Raw genomic sequence first — 23,469 nt, 5'->3', positions numbered from 1 at the left:
TATTTTTGTTACTTTATTATTTTTTAACATTTTCATTTTATTTTTTGTTTGTTTTTTAGGATCCCCGTTGGGGGGCTTTGGTGGAATATCAGGGGTCTAAACAGACCTCTGATGTTTCACCTTTGAGACAGAGAAGAAGATTGAGCACACAGCTCTCAGCAGCACCAAATGAATGAACAGGAACAACTCTGTACAGAGGCTTTTTGCTCATTCATAAACTGAGCCAACCGAACAATGACTCTGTAGTTTCAGACAAGAAATGGCCAGGCTTCTTCCCTGCTCTCCATCCTGACAGATCCCCTCACAACAGCCTGTGGGAGAGGATAGGAGGGAAACCAGCAGAGCTGCAGCGGGGGGGGGGGGGGACAGGAGGGATGAAACAGCGGAGCCGGGACAGCAGAAACAGCGGAGCCGGGACAGAGGAAACAGCGGGGCCGGGACAGAGGAAACAGCGGGGCCGGGACAGAGGAAACAGCGGGGCCGGGACAGAGGAAACAGCGGGGCCGGGACAGAGGATACAGCGGGGCCGGGACAGAGGAAACAGCGGGGCCGGGACAGAGGATACAGCGGGGCCGGGACAGAGGATACAGCGGGGCCGGGACAGAGGATACAGCGGGGCCGGGACAGAGGATACAGCGGGGCCGGGACAGAGGATACAGCGGGGCCGGGACAGAGGATACAGCGGGGCCGGGACAGAGGATACAGCGGGGCCGGGACAGAGGATACAGCGGGGCCGGGACAGAGGATACAGCGGGGCCGGGACGGAGGAAACAGCGGGGCCGGGACGGAGGAAACAGCGGGGCCGGGATGGAGGAAACAGCGGGGCCGGGATGGAGGAAACAGCGGGCAAACAGGACCTGGATAGGAGGGGCTACATATAGAGAAACCGATCCTCTCCATCTCCCTCCTGCAGCCACTAAATGCCTGTGGGAGGGAGAGGAGTAGAAGTCGAAATTAAAGGGGTTGTAAAGGTAAAAATTTTTTCACCTTAATGCATTCTATGCATTAAGGTGAAAAAACTTTTGACAGTACCGCCGCCCCCAGCCCCCCCGTTTTACTTACCTGACGCCTCGAATCTTCGCTCCTCGTCCTCGTCAGCTTCATTGCAGCTCAGCCTGGTCGCTGATTGGCTGCAGTGGATGGATTGAAAGCAGCGCAGCCATTGGCTCGCGCTGCTGTCAATCACATCCGATGACGCGGCGCGCCGGGGGGCGGGGCCGAGTGATACAGCGAGCGTCTATAGCCGCCGGCTGTATCACGGGAGCGCGCCCGCAAGCACTCACCACCGTGCGAGGGAGCTCGCATGAAGGTGGTAAATGCTTGCGGGGAGGAGCTGAAACAGCCGCCGAGGGACCCCAGAAGACCAGGTTCGGGGCCACTCTGTGCAGAACGAGCTGCACAGTGAAGGTAAGTATAACATGTTTGTTATTTTAAAAAAAAAAAAAAAACATCTTTACAACCCCTTTAAGCAGCTGCAAAGAATCGGTTTCTGTAAAATCAAGTAGTCACAGCTACTCTAGTGATCTTGCACTTGCTTCCGGGTCCTGCAACGAGCGGCTGCCCTGCTGCATTCTAAAAACAGGAGGTCAGCTGCAAAAGACAGGTGGCATTAAGAGAATGCTTTCCATATTCTGAATAAATTCAATGTGTTCTCTGATTTAATAAAGTAGGGAGTGTGACACCACCGCCCCGCCTCTTCACCTCATCCAATCAAAGAATGTTTTGCATACTCTGAATAAATGCAATGCGTTCTCTGATTGGATGAGGTAGGGAGTGTGACACCACTGTCCTGCCTCTTCCCCTAATCCAGCCAGAGAATGTTTTGCATTTATTTAATTAATTTTCAGTAAATGAATAAATTAAAGATAATATAGCTAGATCCGAGTTTATCCAAGGTCAGTTTCGGGTTCAGGTTCAAAGGTCATGGTGAGTGTGTTTTAGGTATTATAAAAAAGCAATTTTTTATTAATAATATAGAAAACGTGGATATTTGTTACCATTTAGGTAATGACTAAGGCCTCTTAGGATGAAACGCGTCAACTGACTTAATCTGCGTTTGTTCACTGTGGATATTTAATAAAATGAAAACATTTTAAGAGCAACAACCGGAGTGCGGATCATTTTTTCTACATTTGTTACAATTTACCAGCAAATAAAAGCCCAATTTGTGCAAAAAAAAAAGAGATAAAAACACGAACATAGTGATGTACTGCGAGAGTACAAAGAGGAAGTTCATTTCTCAAGCGCCTTCCTTTGGGCCCCTTCTGCTAATTTCATGTTAGTAGAAGTTTGGTGAACGTTGATTCGCAATTTTCAGATCATTCAAAACAAATGCCTTTTAAAATACGCTTGGCATAACTACATCAGTATCACCAGCAAAGCAGCTTCATTATTATTCCATTAAAGAAGATGAGAATGTGCGCTGAATTTCTACATTTCATCAATTGCCGCGTCACGAATGTTAATTCTAGATTACAAACGCTAGTTTACTAGACTGAACTCTTCCCAGTCGTTCCTTGATTCCGATCATGCATGTTTGTACTTTTGACTTTTGTGTGATGGATTTCTGTACTGACCATCCAAAAATCAGACGTTATTCCTCTTCTGATTTTCGTATCGTGTGTACGAGGTCTAAGGTATCTTTTTATAAATCATTTGCTGGACGAATGTCACACACATTGGTGCAGATTGGATGCATTTTGGCCACAATTTCTGTAATAGATTTATTTATATGATCGGCATCACCATCTAGTGGCCAAAATGTGGTGTGGTTTTCTAAACTCCCTCAATATACCACATTACAGCCACTATGAAGCCTGACAATCATAAGAATTAATCTATTACAGAAGTTTTGGCCAAAATGCATCAAGGCCGCATAAATGTTGGTGATATTCGTCCAACAAATGATTTATAAAGAGACCCTTAAAGTGATTCTAAAGACTCAAGGTTTTTTTTTTTTTTACCTTTATGCATATTCTCTGTGCAGGAGCCCTCCCCTCCCCCCCAACTTCCTCTAATACTTACCTGAGCCCCATCGCGATCCATCAATGTAAGCGACAGCCTTGGCTCACTGGGGACTCTCCCTCTTCATTGGCTGAGACAGCAGTGGGAGCCAGTGGCTCCCGTCGCTGTCAATCACAGCCAGTGAGCCAATGAGAAGAGAGAGGAGGCAGAGCCAAGCTGTGGCTCTGTATGTGAATGGACATACAGAGTAGTGGCTCGGGAGCGAGCCTGCTCTGGGGGAACTTGGCAGCTGGGACTTATAGGCTCCTATAGTACATAGCTGTTGTTATATGTAAAGCAGATTGTATAGTGTATGGTCAGCATTCCATATCATTGCATTACCCATTGCTATTGCATTAGGTGGGCTCTTGTACCACATAGCTGTTAGTAGATCTGTAGGTGGTTGTACAATAAGATTGTATAGTGTATGGTCAGCATTCCATATCATTAGGGGGGCTCTTGCACTACACAGCTGTTATTAGATCTGCAGGAAGTTGTACAATCAGATTGTATAGTGTATGTCCGGCTGTGACTTTTGTGACTTGCAACATTTTGAGATAGGAATGAGGGGCGCCTACTAGCAAACGTATGTAGGCATAGGGCACGCCCCCTGCCACGCCCTCTTAAAGAATAATCAACCAAGGAAAAAGGTTAATTAGATCCATAAGTGCTTTTTTTTACCACTAGTATTCCATTATACCGGCTTTTAAAATGTACAAATGCAGCAATTTAGAAATTGGATGAAAGGTTTAGCACTGGGAAACACTTTTTGAAAGATAAAAAGTGCATTTTATATACAACTATATAGATCAGACCAAAATGAGGGACAAATGAGGAGAAAAGAGGGACATTTCCGCCACTGTGCCCATCAAATGCAGCGAATGTACCCATCGATTGCTGCCATCAAACACAGCTACTGTGCCCATCAATTGCTGCCACTGTGCCCATCAATTGCTGCCACTGTGCCATCATATGCAGCTACTGTACCCACTGGTCCACAGGAAAAACTGACAGGCGGACCTGATTGCAAAGCTTGGGTGAAAAATTCTTATAAGGGAGCGATTGGGGGGGGGGGTAAAAATGCAGCTTGGCCGTGTGTTTTTACTGTCCCCTCCCCCCATCACATGTGTAAAGTAGCATCTCACTGTGTACTCATGGTCATTATCATTCTGATGATCAGAGCACAGCAGGTTCTCTATGGCTCTGTTGGTGTAACATGCTGTGTTATAGTCTGTAACACACATTACTGCCATATATTATGAAAGTCATCACCACACAGCATGTTACACTGACAGAGCCATGTGTGTGTGTGTTATATGAGGAGGATGGATCTCACCTGTCATCCACACTCAGCCTTTCCTCCAAACATCATCCCCCATGCTGGTGTCCCTGCTTGTTGCCGGCTGTCACCATGGTAACCATGCGGCCAGGAAGCAGCAGGCATACACTTCCGGTGTTACGAGTCCAGGGGGCGTGGCTGGGAAATATCATGTACCCAGGGCTGCTGATAGGACAGTACAACCAGCCTTGTTGTACCGGGCACAGCCAGCAGGGGGCGAACAGATTTCTAGCTAATAAAACGAATTAGCTAAGTAACTCTATTAACCTGCACCTACTTGATTGGCCAGGTATATAGAACCTTCCTGGGCCCCATCAGGTTGATAGAGGGGCTCAGGAGGTGAGAGAAGGAGAGGGACTTTTTTTCTGTCTCTCTGTGTACTGTGTGATCACTCTATACATTCCTGGGCGGATGGATTCTATTGTTATGCGGCTCCCTTCCCTCAGTAAGTTCCATGCTGCAGCCGGAGGGAGAGACTGAAAGAAATCCCGACACCGGTCTACAGGCAAGAAATACCCCCCCCCCCCCTTCACAATTCACACACCTGACACCTCACATCATAATCACATCTCACACACACAATTCACACATCACACACACACACATATCACACACTGACACACATATCACACACACACATATCACACACACACATCACTGACACACACATATCACATATCACACATATCACACACACACATATCACATATCACACATATCACACACACACATATCACACATATCACACACACACATATCACATATCACACATATCACACATATCACACACACACATATCACACACACACATATCACACACACATCACTGACACACACATATCACACACATATCACTCACACACTCACACACACATATGACACACACAATTCACACACTGACACACACATGACACACTCTCACACACACACATATCACACACTGACACACACACACATATGACACACTGACACACACCTCACACACACATATGACACACACAATTCACACACATATCACACACTGACACACATCACACACACACATATCACACATATCACACACACACACATATGACACACTGACACACACCTCACACACACATATGACACACACAATTCACACACTGACACACACATATGACACACACACACACACATCACACACAATTCACACACCTCACACACACATCACTCATTGACTTACACACTGACACACACAGGCTGAGGCTCAGTCCCCACACCCCCCATTGTGTGCTCATTCTGATGATCAGAGCACAGCAGGTTCTCTATGGCTCTGTCATGCTGTGTGGTGATGACTTTCTTATGGCTGTGTTCTAGTCTGTATACACAGCACAGCCATATATTGTCAGCACCACACAGCATGTTACATGACAGAGCCATAGAGAACCTGCTGTGCTCTGATCATCGGAATAATAATGACCATGAGGACATAGTGAGATGCTATTTTACACATGTGATGGGGGGGGACAGTAAAAACACACGGCCAAGCTGCATCTTTACCACCCCCTGAATCGCCCCCCTTTAAGAATTTTTCACCCAAGCTTTGCAATCAGGTTTGCCTATCAGTTTTTCTTGTGGACCAGTGGGCACAGTAGCTATGTTTGATGGCACAGTGGCAGCAATTGATGGCACAGTGGTGGCAATCGATGGGTACAGTAGCTGTATATGATGGGCACAGTGGCAGCAATTGATGATTTTTTTTTTTTTTTTTTCAGTTTGCACCCCCCCCCCCCCCCCCCCCATACATTTTGAGCACCAGCTGCCACTGATGTGGACCTGATTGAAAGCTCCATGTAGGTCTACAGGAGTCCAGATATGAATTGACTTGTGTCCATTCAGGTAAAAAAAAGGAAAAGAACATCCTTTTCTAATTTTCCACTAAATGTGACAGATCAGAGGTATCCTAATGTAAATAGACACAAGTCTGTGGTGTATGGGGGGGGGGGGGACACCAACTGAACGGGCACAGATGTCCAAACACTGACGTCTCTCACATTCACATCCAGTTATGATTGGTTGGGTGCTGTGAAGCTTCCTGGTGGTAAAGCTGAGGTGGGTTCAGACTGCGGTCCGGACATGCCTGAGCTCATCCCTGATAATTAGTTGTTGTCAAAAAACTTCTAAAAGAAGACATCTCTGCTGCTTTATAATGATGTAAAAAGTTTAGAACAATAATGGTTATTAAAGCGGAGTTCTACCCAAAAGTGGAACTTCTGCTCATCTTATTTCCCCCCCGGCCCCCCCCCCCCCCCCCCCCGGTGCCACAATTGGCACCTTTTGGGGGGGGGGGGACAAGGTATCAGGTATCCTTTCCACTTCCGGGAGTCTCTGCCATGGAGCTGTGACATCACCGCAGGGCTCCCTCCTCCTCCCCAGGTTGCCGGGCCAATAGGAGAGAGGAGCGGGGCCTCGCGCATGCGCAGTAGGGTTCCTGGCGTGAAGCCGAAGGGCTACACTGCCAGGTTCCCGTACCCGCAATGGCGACAGAGCACCCGACAGCTGATGCCGACATCACTGGACTCCAGGACAGGTAAGTGTCCATTTATTAAAAGCCAGCAGCTGCAGTATGCGTAGCTGCTGGCTTTTAATGTTTATTGTTTTTTGGGCAAAACACTGCTTTAAAGGTTCACCTTTTGGAACATTTTTCAGCTTCAGCCACCATTCCCCCAGATTTCGTGACAGGATGGGGTCAGGGGCGGAGCCAGGAGAGGGGTTGTGGCCCCAGGTACGCTGTACGGGCCCCATGATTTCTAACAGCGGCCCTGCGATGTACCACTGGGCCGCTTGGTCACATGACATTCCTCTCGGGGGGCGCGCGCACTCAGTAGTGAAGGTGGAGAGGCGTGCACGCGCAGGCAGGTGTGAGTCTCAGGTGAATGTGAGGAGAAGTGTCACAGTGCAGGCCGGGGGAGGAGTCAGCTGACCCCTCTGTCTCCTGGGTGTAAGGTGGCTGATGAGGGTCAGTGAGAGGTGTGCAGTGATTGGTTGGCTCAGGTCATGTCATGGAGAAGAGATGAAGTGGACCTGTCACAGCTCTGGAGGGAATACACAGACAGATCATGTCACCTCTATGGTGGTCACACACACTGAGATAAGACTCAACCATCTATGGACTAATGATAGAAACAGATATCAGTCCATCCATAATAATATTAATAATGTCACAGCCGAGCGATGAGTGACAGATCCCCCTGATGGGTTTTGCTCAACCCAGATCAATCGATTGTAAAAGAAAAAAAAAAAACGATGGTCCTGTGTTGCTTTATGGTGTTGTGCGTCCCCTGAGCTTCCCACAGATCACCGATCACATCACTCAGGAATGGAGATCAGAGCCCCCCTCTGAAAGACTGGATACCATTGTATGTATGGTGGGGGCTTCAGATTATGACCCGGGGCCACATCCGGCCCCCTACCAGATCTTATCCCGTCTGCAACTAGAAGGGGATCCTCAGACTCCATACACAGACTGACCAATCACATCTATTATCTCCACTTCTGAGGGGGATCCTGATGTAAGAGGGACTCTCATATGAAAGGGGCTCTGATGTAATGGGGGGGGGAGTAACTCTGATATGAAAGGAGGGACTCTCATATGAAAGGGGGGGCTCTGATATGTAAGAGGGACTCTCGTATGTTAGTGCAGCTTTGAAATTGTGCTTATTCAGCCGATTTCAAAGCCGTAGATCAGTGTAATTTGGAACAGCGATTTCATTGCGGTTTACAACTTCATTTAACAGAATTCTATGCAAATCGCAATGAAATCGCCAAAAAGTAGTGCAGGAATTTTTTTTCACAACTATTTGAACAGTTCCATTGCCGAAAATAGGGTGTGACTTGTCATGCAGTTTTGTCAAAACGCATGATAAATCTCATTGGTGTGAACAAGGGCTTGTGGGGGGGGGGGGGGGGGGGGGCTCTGCTGTAATGGGGGGTAATTCTGATTCATGACAGAGACAAGGGGGGACTTCTGATTGATGGGGTGGGGGGCTCTCTTGACATTTTCCACATGTTGTCATGTTACAACCAAAAATGTAAATGTATTTTATTGGGATTTTATGTTATAGACCAACACAAAGTGGATGATAAATGGTTTTCACATTTTTTTACAAATAAATATCTGAAAAGTGTGGCGTACATTTGTATTCAGCCCCCTTTACTCTGATACACCTAACTAAAATCTAGTGGAACCAATTCCCTTCAGAAGTCACCTAATTAGTAAATAGCGTCCACCTGTGTGTAATTTAATCTCAGTATAAATACAGCTGTTCTGTGAAGCCTTCAGAGGTTTATTAGGGAATAAGGTACTCATAGCCTGCTAATCACAGGCTATGAGTCACTGTCCCAATTCGCGGCTGCAGAGATCGGGAAATGTCTCCCCGCCTGTGATTAGCGCAGTGCCGACTTCCTGGCAGGCTCTGCATGTGGAGTGTGCAAACACACAGGAGCTCATCCTTATTGGGGAATAAACAGCATCATGAAGGCCAAGGAACACACCAGACAAGACAGGGATAAAGTTGTGGAGAAGTTTATAGCAGGGTTAGGTTATAAATAAATAAAATATCCCAAACTTTGAACATCTCACGGAGCACTGTTCAATCCATCATCTGAAAATGGAAAGAGTATGGCACAACTGCAAACCTACCAAGACATGGCCGTCCATCATTCAGAGAAGCAGCCAAGAGGCCCAACTCTGGAGGAGCTGCAGAGATCCACAGCTCAGGTGGGAGGATCTGTCCACAGGACAACTGAGCCGTGGTTCACACCTATGCAGTTTGCACATTCTGGGTGCATTTTGCGTTTTCAATGCACATTTTTGATCCATTGAAGTCTACGGAACCAAAAATCAGAACAAAGTCCCTGGCCCTTTCCATGCACAGATGTGAACACGACCCATCGGAAACCATGTTAAATGGACTGTAGTGTGTTTCTGCAAAACTGAAACCGCACAAAAAAATGCATAGGTGTGAACCAGGCCTTAGTCGTGCTCTCCACAAATCTGGACTTTATGGAAGAGTAGCAAAAGAGTAATTGTTGAAAGAAAGTCATAAGAAGTCCCGTTTGCAGTTTGCAAGAAGCCGTGTGGAAGAAGGTGCTCTGGTCAGATGAGACCAAAAATTGAACTTTTTGGCCTAAAAGCAAAATGTTATGTGTGGGGGAAGATGGATGGAGCCAAATACAGGGCAATCTTAGAAGAAAACCTGAGCGGACTTTACGGCAGACTTTGTCCTGCGGTCTTTTCGACAGACTTTCTGACGGACTTTGCGAATGAACAGACTTGCCTACACACAATCAACCAAAGTCCGACGGATTCGTATGTGATGATGTACGACTGGACTCCAGTAAGGAAGTTGATAGCCAATAGCTGCCCTAGCTTCAGTTTTTGTCCGTCGGACTAGCATACAGATGAGCGGACTTTTCAACCGGACTCCAGTCCGTCAAAGATTTGAAACATGTTTCATTTCTAGGTCCGTCAAACTTTTGGGGGGGGGGAGTCAGCTGGAGCCCACACACGATCGAATTGTCCGACGGACTCCGGTCCACCGGACCAAGTATGCCGTAAAGTCCGGTCGTGTGTACGCAGCATTAGAGTCTGCAAAAGACTTGAGACTGGGGTGGAGGTTCACCTTCCAATAGAACAACCCTAAACATACATCCAGAGCTACAATGGAATGGTTTAGATCAAAGCATATTCATGTGTTAGAATGGCCCAGTCCAGACCTAAATCCAATTGAAAATCTGTGGCAAGACTTGAAAATTGCTGTTCACAGACGCTCTCCATCCAATCTGACAGAAGTTGAGCTATTTTGCAAAGAAGAGTGGGAATAAATGTCACTCTCTAGATGTGCAAAGCTGGTAGAGACGTCCCCAAAAAGACTTGCAGCTGTAATTGCAGAGAAAGGTGGTTCTACAAAGTATTGACTCTGGGGGGGGGGGGGGTCTGAATACAAATGAAAATAAGGGGGGGACTCTGATAAGGAGGGACTTCTGATAGGATAGGAGAGACTCTGATAAAAAGGGGTGAATTTCTGATGTGATGGGAGGAGTCTAAGAGGGAACCCTTGGTTGAGACACAGGTTCTTTCATTCTATTATGAATATGTTCAGGTGTTTTTAACTAGCCTTGGAGGATAAATGTCATTTTTGTATGTGTGCGCTGTAATCTGTTTTGTAATGTTTGTTGGTCTTATATCAGCACCATCTTGAATGTAAAGCATTTTTAGGGTGTGCCCCCCCCCCCCAAGTATGTTTTTGTATATTGTATGGACCCTGACCAGGTCTCTTGGGCTGGAGCACCCCTCCCCCTCTTCATTACCTCTTATTAGTGGCCACCAGTGCATAGGAGGAATCCCTTCAGTTCTCCCACATAGGGGAGTTTATCTCCCATGGTTGAGACGCAGGATCTTTCATTCTATTACTAGGGTAGGACCCACTAATTCGGGGTACTTTGTCGCAGTAAGTGGGCTTAGCACTTTATGACCATATAGTGTGACCAAACCCTAGTATTTTTGAATATGTTCGGGTGTTTTTAAATAGCCTTGCAGGATAAAAGTCATTTTTGTATGTGTGCGCTGTAATCTGTTTTTTTTATGCTAAGAGGGGACTTCTGATGTGATGGGAGGGACTCTGATAAGATGGGGAGGCTTTAATAACGGGGACTCTAATAAGTAGGAGGGACCTCTGATAAGAAGGGGAGGAGCTTTGATGTGAAGGAGGGACTTGTGATGGGGAGGGGGGGGACTCTGATAAGGGGGGACTTGTGGGGGCGGGTGCTCTGATAAAAAGGGGGGGGGGGGGACTGCTGATGTGATGGGGGAGGCCTCTGATAAGAAGGGGGGACTCTGATAAGAAGGGTGGACCTCTGATGTGATAGGGGACTATTGATGTGATGAGGGGGGACTTCTGGTGTGATAGGAGGATTCTGATAAAAAGGGGGACTTCTGATCGCGTAGATCTGACTACACGATCGTCGTTTGGGTGGAGTCCCCTGGATGCTCTGGAGCTGTTTCTGACGTGGTTCCTTTGTACATCCCCTGGTGATGACCCCTACTGGGACATATTCATCAAGCCTGTTTGACCCTTCGTAATAAGGGGGCCAGGCTCTCTGGCAAGGGTCCAACCTATTGTGGTGGTGGCGTGTTCACTTGGTGAAGGGATTGGATAACCTTATCCACAGTTGAATAATGGAGTTTGCCATTTCACCATTATGGTCCATTTGAGAGATTTTTCTGAAATGTTTATTTAAAAAATGTTTTCAGTATTTTTAATATCAATCACTGTAGAGCAACACACCTTTATTTTGTTTTGGGCCATTGTCATGTTGGAAGGTAAACCTTCTTCCCTATGACAACTTTCTGGCAGAGGGCAGCGGATTTTCCTCAAGCATTTGAGGATTGGTATTTTGCCCCCTCATTTATATTCTATCCTGACAAGTGCTCCAGTTCCCTGCTGCAGAGAAACACCCCCATACCAGGATATCACCACCTCCATGCTTTACTGTAGAAATGGCATTATTTGGATGGTGAGCTCTGTTGGATTTTTGCCAGACATATCGTTTGGTGTTGAAGCCAAATGATTCCATTTTAGTTTCACCTGAATACCTTAACCACTTCCATACCGGGGCCTATTCTGGCACTCCTCCCCTACATGTAACAATCACATTTTTTTTTTTTTTTTTTTTTTTTTTTTTTTTTTTTTTTATAGAAAATTACGCAGAACCCCCGAACATATGTGTGTTTTTTTTTTTTTTTTTTTTTTTTTTTTTTGCAGAGACCCTAGGGAATAAAATGGCAGTTGTTGCAACTTTTGCGCAGCAATTGTTTAAACGAGGTGTTTTTGTTTTTTTAATGCATGAAACCCCGCCCCCCCCCCCCCCCCCCCCCCAAAAAAAAAAAAAGGTAAAGTTAGCCCAATTTGTATAATGTGAAAGATGTTAAGCCGAATAAATAGATACCTAACGTGTCACACTTTAAAATTGCGCCAAACTTTGGTACTTAAAAATCTCCATGGGCGACAGTTTCAAATTTTTTACAGGTTACCAGTTTAGAGTTACAGAGGAGGTCTTGGGCGAGAATTGTGGCTCTTGTGCCAACGTTCGCGGCAATACCTCACGTGTAATGTGAACACCGTTTACATATGTGGGCACAACATACAAGTCCTCTTTATGGAGAGATGTGGGGTCTATAAGACCCCACATCTCTCCTCTAGGCTGGAAAGACTGAGATCAATAACGTCGCGCTCGGGCCTCCGAAAGTCCTAGAGACTGCCGGAGACCATCTGGTCACCGGAAATCTCCATGCTAAACTGCTGGCAGATTCCTTCTCTGGCTCGCTAGCCGGCAGAAGCATTGGAGGGTGGTGGGAGGAGGGGGGGGGGGCGTCCCCTCCCACCGCCTGTAAAAATGATCAAACGGCTCAACAGCTGCTATGATTGTTCTTACAGAGCAGGGAATCACCGACTGAAAAGAATGATATCTGGATGATGCCTGATATTGAGGAAATTCAGGACAGATGGGTCATCTCCACGGTGTCTCTAGGATAAACTAGAATTTCGGGAGTTTCCACCGTCTCGTTTTCTGAGATCAAATGTTCCCAAAGATCCAGGGAAAAGGCAATCTGTTTCAAGCATTAGACCAATTACTGGCTCAGGGGGTGATCATACAGATCCCCACAGAAGAGCAAGGTTTGGGGTTTTATTCAAACCTTTTTACGGTACCAAAAAATGGAGATGTCAGACCCATTCTAGATCTAAAGAATCTAAATCCGTTCCTGAAAATCCACTCCTTTCGCATGGAGTTGATCAGGTCAGTAGTTTCTATCCTACAAGGAAGAGAACATCTGGCGTCCATCGACATCAGGGATGCATATCTGCATGTCCCTATATTTCACGCTCACCAAAGGTTTCTGTGATTCGAAGTAGAACAGCAGCACTTTCCATTTGTAGCCTTGCCCTTTTGGGCTAGCTACAGCACCCCGGATGTTCACAAAAGTGCTGGCCCCACCTCTAGCCAGGTTAAGGGCATAACAGTCATGGCGTACCTAGACGATCTATTGCGAATAGACCAGTCGGTGGCGCGCTTGGAGCAAAGTGTAAGCGTTACAACCAGTTACCTGGAAGGTCTGGGTTGGATTCTCAACCTAGAGAAGTCTTCCTTAAAACCGCTAAAAAGCTAGAGTATTTGGGCCTGAGCATAGATACAGCCCAGAAAAAGGTGTTCTTGCCTCTGGCAAAAATCAACTCCATACGAGAGCTGGTGCGGATGGTCAGGTCTTTGCATGAGGTTGTTAGGAGAGATGGTGGCTTCGTTCGAAGAAGTTCCCTATGCCCAGTTCCGTTTGAGACTGTTACAAAACTGTATCTGCTTGGAACAAAACGATCCAAGCTTTGGTCTTGCCAATGCAGCTGTCCCCAATGGTGTCTCAAAGCCTCAGTTTGTGCTTACTAACCCAGAATCTGCTGAAAGGAAAATCCTTCAGACCTGTTATCTGGAAAGTGGTAATGGCAGATGCCAGCCTTTCAGGCTGGGGAGCAGTACTAGAGAAGACAACTGTCCAGGGACAGTGATCAAGAACCGAAAGAGCCTTGCCCATCAACATCCTAGAGATTCGGGCAGTGCGTCTGGCTCAGAGGGCCTGGACTTTCAGGTTAAGGGATTGTCCTGTCAGGATCCAATCCGACAATGCCACAGCTGTGGCCTATATCAATCACCAAGGGGGCACCAAGAGTCTCTCAGCACAGAGAGAGGTGAACCATATTCTAATCTGGGCAGGAAGGAATGTTCCGTGCCTATTGGCAGTCTTCCTTCTGGGAGTTGGCAGGCGGACTACTTGAGTTGCCAGCGGTTATTCCTGGAGGAATGGTCTTTTCACCCTGACATTTTTTGTGCTGTTTGCTAAAGATGGGGGACTCCAGACGTAGATCTTCTTCTAGCATCCAGATTCAACATTAGGTTAGTGAACTATGTGTCCAGGACAAGGGATCCACTCACATGTGGAACAGATACGTTGGTGACCCCATGGGATCAGTTCTCACTGATCTATGCATTCCCCCCTATTAAGTTGCTGCCACAACTTCTTTACAGGATCAAGCTGGAAAGAAAACCAGTAATTCTGGTAACACCAGCATGGCCCAGAAGGTCATGGTGTGCAGAAATCTAATGGCTTGGCTGTTGAAACCCACATTCTTAAGAAACGTGGGCTTTCCGGGTCAGTTATCTCCACCTTAATGCAAGGAAGCCAGCTTCCAGGGCTGTATATTATAGTCTGGAGGGCTTATGTTTCCTGGTGTGAATCCAAGGGTTGGCACCCTCAGAGATATATCATAGGCAGAATTCTTGCCTTTCTACAATTAGGGGTAGAAATGAAATTGGCCTTGAGTACTCATTAAAGGCCAAGTCTCAGCTTTATCGGTCTTATTTCAATGGACCGATTGCTACTCATTCTGTAGTCCGGGGTTTTATACAGGAGGTGACATGGCTTATTCCGCCCGTCAAACCTGCCTTGAACCCTTGGGACTTAAACTTAGTTTTGTCTGTGTTACAAAAAACAGCCATTTGAAACATTTTGAAACAATACAACATATTCCCCTAGTCCTTCTGACAAGGGAGTTGGTATTTTTGGTAGCTATATCCTCAGCAAGGAGGGTTTCGGAATTGGCTGCTCTTTCTTGTAAAGAGCCATGCTTGATTATTCATGAGGACAGAGTGGTGTTACACCCTCGTTCAGCCTTTTTGCCAAAAGTGGTTTCAGGTTTACACCTGCACAAAGATATTGTCCTGCCATCGTTTTTTTTCCAAAACCATGTTCCAGGGAAGAAAAGTCACTACATTGTCTTGATGTGGTGAGAGCAGTGAAAATCTATTTAAAGACAACTGCTCAGATTCGAAAGACTGATGTCTTATTTATTCTGCCAGAGGGTACTAAGAAAGGACAGACAGCATCGAAATCCACTGTCGCTAAGTGGATGCGGCAAGTTATAATTCAGACTTTATGATTTAAGGGGAAAGATTCCTCCTTTTCAAGTCAAAGCACACTCTAGGTCGGTTAGTGCATCACCAGGCCTCCATGACTCAGACCTGCTAGGCCGCAACTTGGTCTTCAGTACATACATTCACAAAATTTTATCGGGTGGATGTGAGGAGGCATGAGGATATCGCCTTCGGGCACAGTGTGCTGCAGGCAGCAGTATAAGGTCCTCAAGTGTGGGGATACCCTGCGGGTTGTCTCTCCCTCCCCTCAAATAGCATTGCTATGGGACGTCCCATTAAAGCGGAGGTCCACCCTAAAATAAAAAAATTACATTAATATTCTCAAAAAAAATATATTAAAAAAATTTTTTTACTTAACAGAAACCCCTGTTGCTAGGCAGTCTTCCTAACCTGCCTCTTACTATTCTGCGGCGCTGTTCTCTTTGGCGGGTTGTCTTCTAGGATGTGTGTGTATCCCAGGAATCAACAGGGCCATTCACAAAGCTCCGCGCGACTCGCGTATGCGCAGTAGGAAACAGGCAGTGAAGCCGCAAGGCTCCACTGCCAGTTTCCCTTCGTTAAGATGGCGGCGCCGACACCCGATCCGATGGACGGATCGGCCTTGGGGGGCCGACATCGCAGGCTCCCTGGACAGGATGGTGTCCTTATTAAAAGTCAGCAGCTACAGTATTTGTAGCTGCTGACTTTAAAAAAAAAAAAAAAATCGTGGCTGGAACACTGCTTTAAGTTATTTACTTAGGCTCTGTGTCCCATGATGTACTCCAAGAAAAGGATTTTACAGGTAAGCTGTTTTAAAAATCCTCTGACATAGCCGGGAAAAACAGAGGACCCACTCTAAGTGCAATAGATCAAATGATTTTTTGATAATCAACTGTAAACACGGTACTCATAAAGGTACAGGCATGTAGGCATATAATGCCGGACGTCTGTGAAGTGAATGTGGGATCCTTTGGCTGGATGGCTGCGATGTCCAGGAAACAGGCTGCATCGGTAGATGCTGGCACTTCCTGTCACTGGAACGTACGCTGAGAGCCACGGGGATGGGGTCACTTTTGGAAAGTATAGCCAATAGGCAACGCGTTTGCGGAGCTGACCATAGCTCCGCAACCTTTTTTTTTTTTTTTTTTTTTTTTTTTTTCTTGGCAATACTTTCCGGAAGTGACCTCATCCCCGTGGCTCTCAGCGTACATTCCAGTGACAGGAATTGTCAGCATCTACCGGTGCAGCCTGTTCCCTGGACATCGCAGCCATCCAGCCAAAGGATCCCATTCACTTCACGGACGTCCGGCATTATATACCTACATGCCTGTCATGACTGTGTACCTTTTTGTGAGTACCGTGTTTACAGTTGATTATTAAAAAAAATCATTTGATCTATTGCACAGAGTGGCGCCTCTGTTTTATCCCCAGCTATGCCAGAAGATTCCTTCTTACTCTTCAACTGGGCTGCCTTCCAAAGTTGCTATTATACAAATAACTGTGTGGACTTTTTTTAAGTCAGTGTTTTTATATTTTGGCGCTGCATCATTCACCATTTGTTTTATTCTGTTACCGGGAGAAACCAGGTTGGAGGCAAGCATTGAGTTGGTTCCTAGCGCTCACTCAATCTCTATGTGTTATAAAAATCCTATTATTTGGCCTCAGCACCAAACGATATGTCTGGAGGAAATCCAATACACCATCCAAATAACACCATTCCTACAGAAAGCATGGAGGTGGTGATATTCTGGTATGGGGGTGTTTCTCTGCAGCAAGGACTGGAGCATTCGTCAGGATAGAAGGAAAAACGGAGGGGGCAAAATACCATCAAATTCTTGAGGAAATCCTGCTGCCCTCTACCAGAAAGTTGTCAATGGGAAGAAGGTTTACCTTCCAACATGACAATGACCCAAAGCACACAGCAAAAATGACCACACATTGAGGCAGATTAGGTGATTTTTTTTTTTTTTTTTTTCTATACCCACTGTATTTATTTGATACCAATACCTACAGGTAAAAATCTGCAATTGATTTGCAAAAAAAAAAACTGTACTACATATATCATGGGTGGGATTTTGTTTCCTAATAAAACAGAAGTTTCAGTATAAAGCCTTTCTAAATGTTTTTTCCTTCTCATTTCTTACAGTTGTAGTCAGAATCCGTCTGACACAAGCGTTTACTATGGATGGATTTGTAAAGTTTACGAACCAAAGCCAAGGAAGAGATCGACTTTTCAGGTACAACTGTGCAGGCGCTGTCATTTTCTCTGTCTGTGATCTGTCATTTATCAGTAGGCAATGTCATCAGTGGCTGCTTAGGCCTTTTTTTTTTGTAGTAGATATAGTTTTGATCTTCAAGAAATAAAACGTAAATCATTTTCTTGCTTTTTTTTTTTCCATAAAAAACCATCATACTCATTTTTTTCCATTTCAGAGCTACTCAGTATGCATGCATGTTGCTTAGTTATATGTTAGAGAATAAAGCTGGCAGAGAGAAAGTGGTAATGAAGCTCAAACGGGTGGAATCTAACATGAGCTCTGGCCGTAAATGTAAGTACTAGAATTGGCTGTGGAACCTTCCCTTAGTTGCCATAGTTATAAATACCTAATCCCCTGTTCTCTAATCACTGTATTAGCAAAGCTGATTTTTATCTTCCATTGTATTTGTCTGTTGTGCTGTTAAATATGGAAATGTACAAGATAATTGGACACAGGCATGCATTTTAAGACCCCATTCACATGCAGGGTCTGATCAGGTCAGCCTGTCAGTCCATTCACCCCTATAGACTTGTGTCCTACCTCCCAGTCTGCTTTAAAAAAAAAAAAAAAAAAAAAAAAAAAAAAACCTAAAGCGGAGTTCCACCCAAAAATGGAACTTCTGCTTTAAGTGACGGTGAGCCCCTGACATGCCACATTTGACATGTCATTTTTTAGGGGGGGCGGATACCCTCTTTTTAGTGGCATCCAGCTCCCACTTCCTCCTGAGGCTCTTTGCGGCGCCGGAAGTTCACCTCTCCCCCCTCCCTCCCTGCAATCTTCTGGGACATGTCACAGGTCCCAGAAGATTGCCCGGCCATTCACAGCGCGCGGCTCGTGCATGTGAAGCCACATCCGGGTTCCCACAGTAAGAAAGCCGGCACCGAGGAGAGGAGCGGGGCTTCGTACGCCCGCATCGCTGGACCGTGGGACAGGTGACTGTCTGATTTTTTTTTTTTTTTTTTTTTAAAGTCAGCAGCTACACTTGTAGCTGCTGACCTTTTTTATTTTTATTTTTTTCGCTTTTTCCACTTTAAGGGGGTCCGTATTCCATCTAGGCAGATCAGATCGGAGGGCAGTCAGGTGTAAACAGACAGCGGATTCCACTTACTCCCGGTAGTCCATAGTGCAGACCGGGCTGTGTCCATGTTCGTTCTGCATGAACTGAGCGGACACGGACATGTCATCCACCCGCTCTGCTCCAATCAGCAAGGGATCAGCCGACACATCCCCTGCTGATCTCCACAGAGTCCACCCCGTGTGAAAGGGGCCTAAATGTCACAACATCTGTTGTCTTCATGCCTTTGTGCCAGATTTTTTTCCTGATTTACCCCCCCACCCCCCAACAAAAACCTCCTGTCAATGTCCTTTTTGTTATCTGCTTTCTGCTTATTTGCTTGTTCACCTTTGCCTTTCCTGGAGCACATAGGGTTGTGATACCAGATTTGGAAACCTCTAGAGATGTCTGTAAGGAGGCTACAAGATTATGTATTGTATTGTTTATTTTTTTCTAGTGTGTATTTCAGCTCTTAATGCTTTTTTTTTTTTTTTTTTTTTTTTCTCTTTGACACTTCGTTCATGTTGCACTGCTGTGTGGTGACGTGGTGCCTACCTCTGTGCTGCTGTAAAATGCAGCTTGTCTGTATTTTACTGCAGTTCACTGCACTGCACTTCTGGGCTGCTTTGGGGCACGTACAAAAATAATTCTTTTCTATGTACTGAAGCAGTGAATGAAGTTCATCTAGTATGGAAAAAACGCCAGTCACTACACTGTGTGAAAATGAGCCCCTTGGCCCCTATCACATGGGGCGGACTTCGCCAGCTCAGCGGGGAATCTGCCTGCTGATCCCTACTGAGCAGGTGGATGGCTGGTCCGTGTCCACTTTGCTTATGTAGACGCAGACACAGCCTGCTCTCCTCTATGGGCGGTTAGATGCAAACAGACCTCCTGTCCATTTACTACATCTGATTACCATCTGATCTCCTAGATGGATGGGGGAACGGTTCCCCATCCGCCTGCTTTTAGCGGATTGGATGTCAGCGAGTGTTTACATCTGCCGCTCCATAGAGGATAATGGAGGGTCCCCCTGAAAAACTGACAGCGAATCTGATCGGTTCACCTGTGTGAAAGGAGCCTTAGAGCAGCGGTCAACTTGCGGGCTTCAGATATGACCCCTGACATCACCAAAGGGCCACACATACATTTCGGTGAATATTCAGAGACTGCAGACGCACAGTAGGATATAGTCCAAGACTGCGGATATGATACAAGGGATGATCAGAGACTGTGGATATAATACAGGTGATGATCAGATTTTGGAAGAGATGGTCAGAGACTGCAGGGATATCAGAGACTGTGAACATGCTCTAGGAGTTAAGACTGGAGACTTGCCTCATGAGACAGTCATAGAATAGAGACCTATTACATTAAGCTGCTACAAATCACTACTGTACCAGGGCAATAGGGAATCACAAATCAGTATCTGCAGGGGCCCCAAGGGCTGCACAAATAGTCCAGGGCCTTAACGTATAGTAGAGAAACATTCACCAAGGTATAATAGAAAACATACAGAGGGTTCTTAATTCATGTTAGGATTTTGTTCTGCAGACAAGTGTACACGATATGGCTGTCATCTGGGATCCATCTCTCATCCCAGGAGCTGAATATGTCAACTCCTGGGTTTCTTGCTGCAGAGAGCTATAAAATATCATCCTCTAGTGACAGTCCACTGTAACCACAATCCTTCTGCATTTTTCCTTGTGTTGGGAAGTTCAGGTGACGACATGTGCGATGTCCTTCGGATTCCTGTGAGCTGCAGCAGCCCGTCAGCAGGGCCAATGCGTGTAATTGTGATCTACTGCTTGTTAAGTGATCTATCAATGAAAAGCTGTATCAGGTACCATCCGGGCAGATATGATTATATGCATTTAGTTGTATCTGACTTTCTGCGATTCTCTGGGCACCTGAATCTAATAAATTTGAAAGTCTTTTTCCATAGAATTTTCTTGGCAAATTTTTTTTTTTTTTTTTTTTTTTTTTTTTTTACACAGTAGTTCACCAGATCTTTCCTCAAGCTTCCCAAATTGCTTAGCACTAGCATGACCGATATAACACATGTACATAGCCAGTTTGTAGATACACACACTTTAGAAAATTTAAGGTGATATTTAAAGCTTTGGATTCTTTTACATTTAAAATAATAAAGCATGTCATACTTGCCTGCTCTGTATAGTGGTTTTACGCAGAGCAGCTCCTCTGATCCTCCTCCTCTCAGGTCCCCAGTCAGCGCTCCTGGCCCCTCCTTCCCGTGCTGCTGCTCTTTGTGTTCATTCACACACAGAGCCATGGTTTGGCCCCGCTCCTCTCCCTCGTTGGCTGAATGGCTCTTGTTCACATTGCTGGAAGAAGATCAGGCTCAGGTAAGTATTAGGGGGGCTACTGCACAGAGAAGGTTTTTTACCTTCATGCATAGAATGCATGAAGGTAAAAAACCTTCAGCCTTTAGAACCACTTTAACCCAATAGCATGGCTTTGGCATAACCCCTGTGAATACAAGTAGAACTTGTAAACTCCATGTACATAGCGTCCTGGCCAAGATTTGAACCAAGGACACTATAAGACACAATTGCTAAGCACTGTGCTACCCAACCTGATGTTTGCATTTATATACACCATGCCATTAAATTCAGTTGAAGACTTGCAAAATCTGTGACATCACATCAATTCATGTGCACACGTGTCTGAGAGTCGTTATAAAAGATTTTCATAAACTGATTTTTTTTTTTCTCCTGTGTGGTGGATGATCACCCACCAGCTAACGTTTTGATTGTATTTACCTGTGTAAAACAAGGAAATGGCAAAAGAGGACAAAAATGTAAGGTAGTTCTAAAGTCTAAACATTTTTTACCCTAATGTAATCTCTGCATTAAAGTGGTTGTAAAGGTTCGGTTTAAAAAAAAAAAAAATCAAACGTGATACTTACCTCCGCTGTGTAGTTGGTTTTGCACAGGGTGGCCCCGATCCTTCTTTTCTGGGGTCCCTCCACGGCGCTCCTGGCTCCTCCTCTTCTCGAGTGCCCTGTCAGGGAAGCGCTGTCCTTCATGGACACCCATGCGGGCACGTACACGTGTCCTGTTGCTGCGTTTGTAGACATAGACAGCAGGACTCGGCTGCGCCTTGTGACAGCAATAAAAGGGATCAGATTTTTTCTCCCTTCGCCTTTCAGGACAGCACCTTGGAGAGAGCGTAGCTCCACCTCTTAGACAGGAAACACTGCGTGACAACGCCCCTTTAAAAAGCAGCTGCTTCCACCATGCCATCAGTTTTAGTGTTTCCTCCGCCATGGTGGAAGCACTGCTTGGGGAACCAGAGGGGCTGCGCTCTCTCCAAGGAGAGGGTTTTGGCAGGACCTCCACGTTTGGGTACTCAGACCAACCCAGCTCCTTCCCTTACGTGAGGAGGGTGCTCCGGTGTCCTTTCCTTCTCCGGCTCACAGGAGTAATGGTCTGCCGGAAGTTTTCCACCCGGGGTGTTCGGGGGGCCGCGGTTGTGCTCAGTAAGAGCGTCCATGCCAGGCCTCTGCATGGCGGCGCCGAATCCCGGACAGCAGGTGATGTCAGTTCCGGTGGGCGGATACTTCTGGCGGGGCGTAGCAGCGATTGGTTCCTGCTGCTGGAACGCAGGAGGAAGGGGCGGGTCCTCTGGCCGGGACTTCCTTTTGTTTGGCACATGGAGCCTAGTACACAGTGCAGCAGCTGCAGATTGCACTATGGAGACAGCGGAATCGTCAGCAGCAATGGCGGATGCAGGCGCCCAGGTTCCCGGCCAGGCCCAGGTAGGAGAGGTGCGGTGGCACCTCTTTCCTTTTATATCACTGGGTGTTTTATCTTTGATGTGGTTATTCAAAACCTGCTGCTGTCTGCTATGGGGTAACAGTTTCCATTAGCAGTTCAGCAAAGGAGTGAGACTCTGGGCACTTGGGGTGTTGGCTGGAGGTACTACTTTTCTCTGAAGCCTTAGTTCTAAAGGACCTGGGTTTTTTCTTGTTTCTCTGTTTCAGAAAGCTACTGCCAAATCAGAGAGAACAGGGAGAAAGTGCCCCTCATGCAAAAATTCTTTAAGGGACTCTTGGCCCAAACCACTGTGCAAATCCTGCATTGTGGATTTAGTAAAAGAAGAATCCTCACAAGAGTGCAAAGAGCTCTTATCTTCTGTGAGGAAGGAGTTAGCAGAGGCCCTAGGGACAGTGCGTTCCCTTGTAAAGCACGGCCAGAGTTCCAGCCAAGAGCAGAGTTCTCACTCCAGTTTCCCTCAGTCCACTTCCAGACAGGTGGAAAGTGAGTCGGAGGAGGAAAGGGAAAGCATTCCACCCTCAACCATTGATTCTGAGGAGGAGGAGGTGGAAGAAGAGTCAAGATCATCTAGATATAAGCTGTCACTTGAGGAGGTGGATGAATTACTCAAGGCAATTTATACTACCCTGGAGATCCAGGAAGAAAAGGCTCAGCTGTCTGTGCATGATAAGATGTACCTGGGGCTGGAGGAAATTAAACACAGGGTGTTCCCTGTGCATAAAGTGTTAACAGACACTATTAAAAAGGAATGGAAGAACCCAGAGAGAGGACAGTTTTTTTCTAAAACCCTCAAAAGGAGGTTTCCTTTTGAGGAGAATGAGGAACTATTGTGGAATAAAAAACCAAAAATAGACGCTGCCTTTTCTCAAGTATCTAGGAAGACTGATTTAGCTTTTGAGGACATGGGTATTCTCAAAGATGCTATGGATAAGAGGGCAGATGGGCTACTGAAAGCCTGGGACTCATCTCTAGCTAATCTTAAGCCAGCAATGGCGGCTACGGTTGTGGCTAGGAATCTGGAGTGCTGGTTAGAGC

The 23,469-nt window shown here is 46.1% G+C and overlaps 2 protein-coding genes across 3 annotated transcripts in view; one reads left to right on the top strand and one right to left on the bottom strand.

Moving 5' to 3' along the window:
* Positions 1-4,476, bottom strand: part of WDR93 (WD repeat domain 93) — a 134,632-nt gene extending 130,156 nt beyond the window's left edge. Inside the window, exon 1 of the mRNA XM_073618461.1 lies at positions 4,340-4,476. The gene's annotated coding sequence lies outside the window, so the exon portion shown is untranslated. The remainder of the gene's footprint in view (positions 1-4,339) is intronic.
* A 286-nt stretch (positions 4,477-4,762) lies between these two features.
* PEX11A (peroxisomal biogenesis factor 11 alpha) overlaps positions 4,763-23,469 on the top strand; it is a 32,865-nt gene continuing 14,158 nt past the window's right edge. The window contains exons 1-3 of one of the 2 annotated variants that reach the window (XM_073618458.1): positions 4,763-4,847; positions 17,472-17,562; positions 17,759-17,874. In XM_073618458.1, coding sequence (XP_073474559.1) covers positions 17,507-17,562; positions 17,759-17,874 — 172 coding nt within the window. In that variant the 5' untranslated portion in view covers positions 4,763-4,847; positions 17,472-17,506. Of the gene's footprint in view, positions 4,848-6,096; positions 6,203-17,471; positions 17,563-17,758; positions 17,875-23,469 lie in introns of those variants that run through there. The other variant, XM_073618459.1, reaches the window with a different exon arrangement.

Source organism: Aquarana catesbeiana, linkage group LG03 (genome assembly GCF_042186555.1).
Source record: "Aquarana catesbeiana isolate 2022-GZ linkage group LG03, ASM4218655v1, whole genome shotgun sequence".
In the NCBI taxonomy this organism is placed as follows: Eukaryota; Metazoa; Chordata; class Amphibia; order Anura; family Ranidae; genus Aquarana; species Aquarana catesbeiana.
This window is presented reverse-complemented; position numbering and strand designations above follow the sequence as displayed.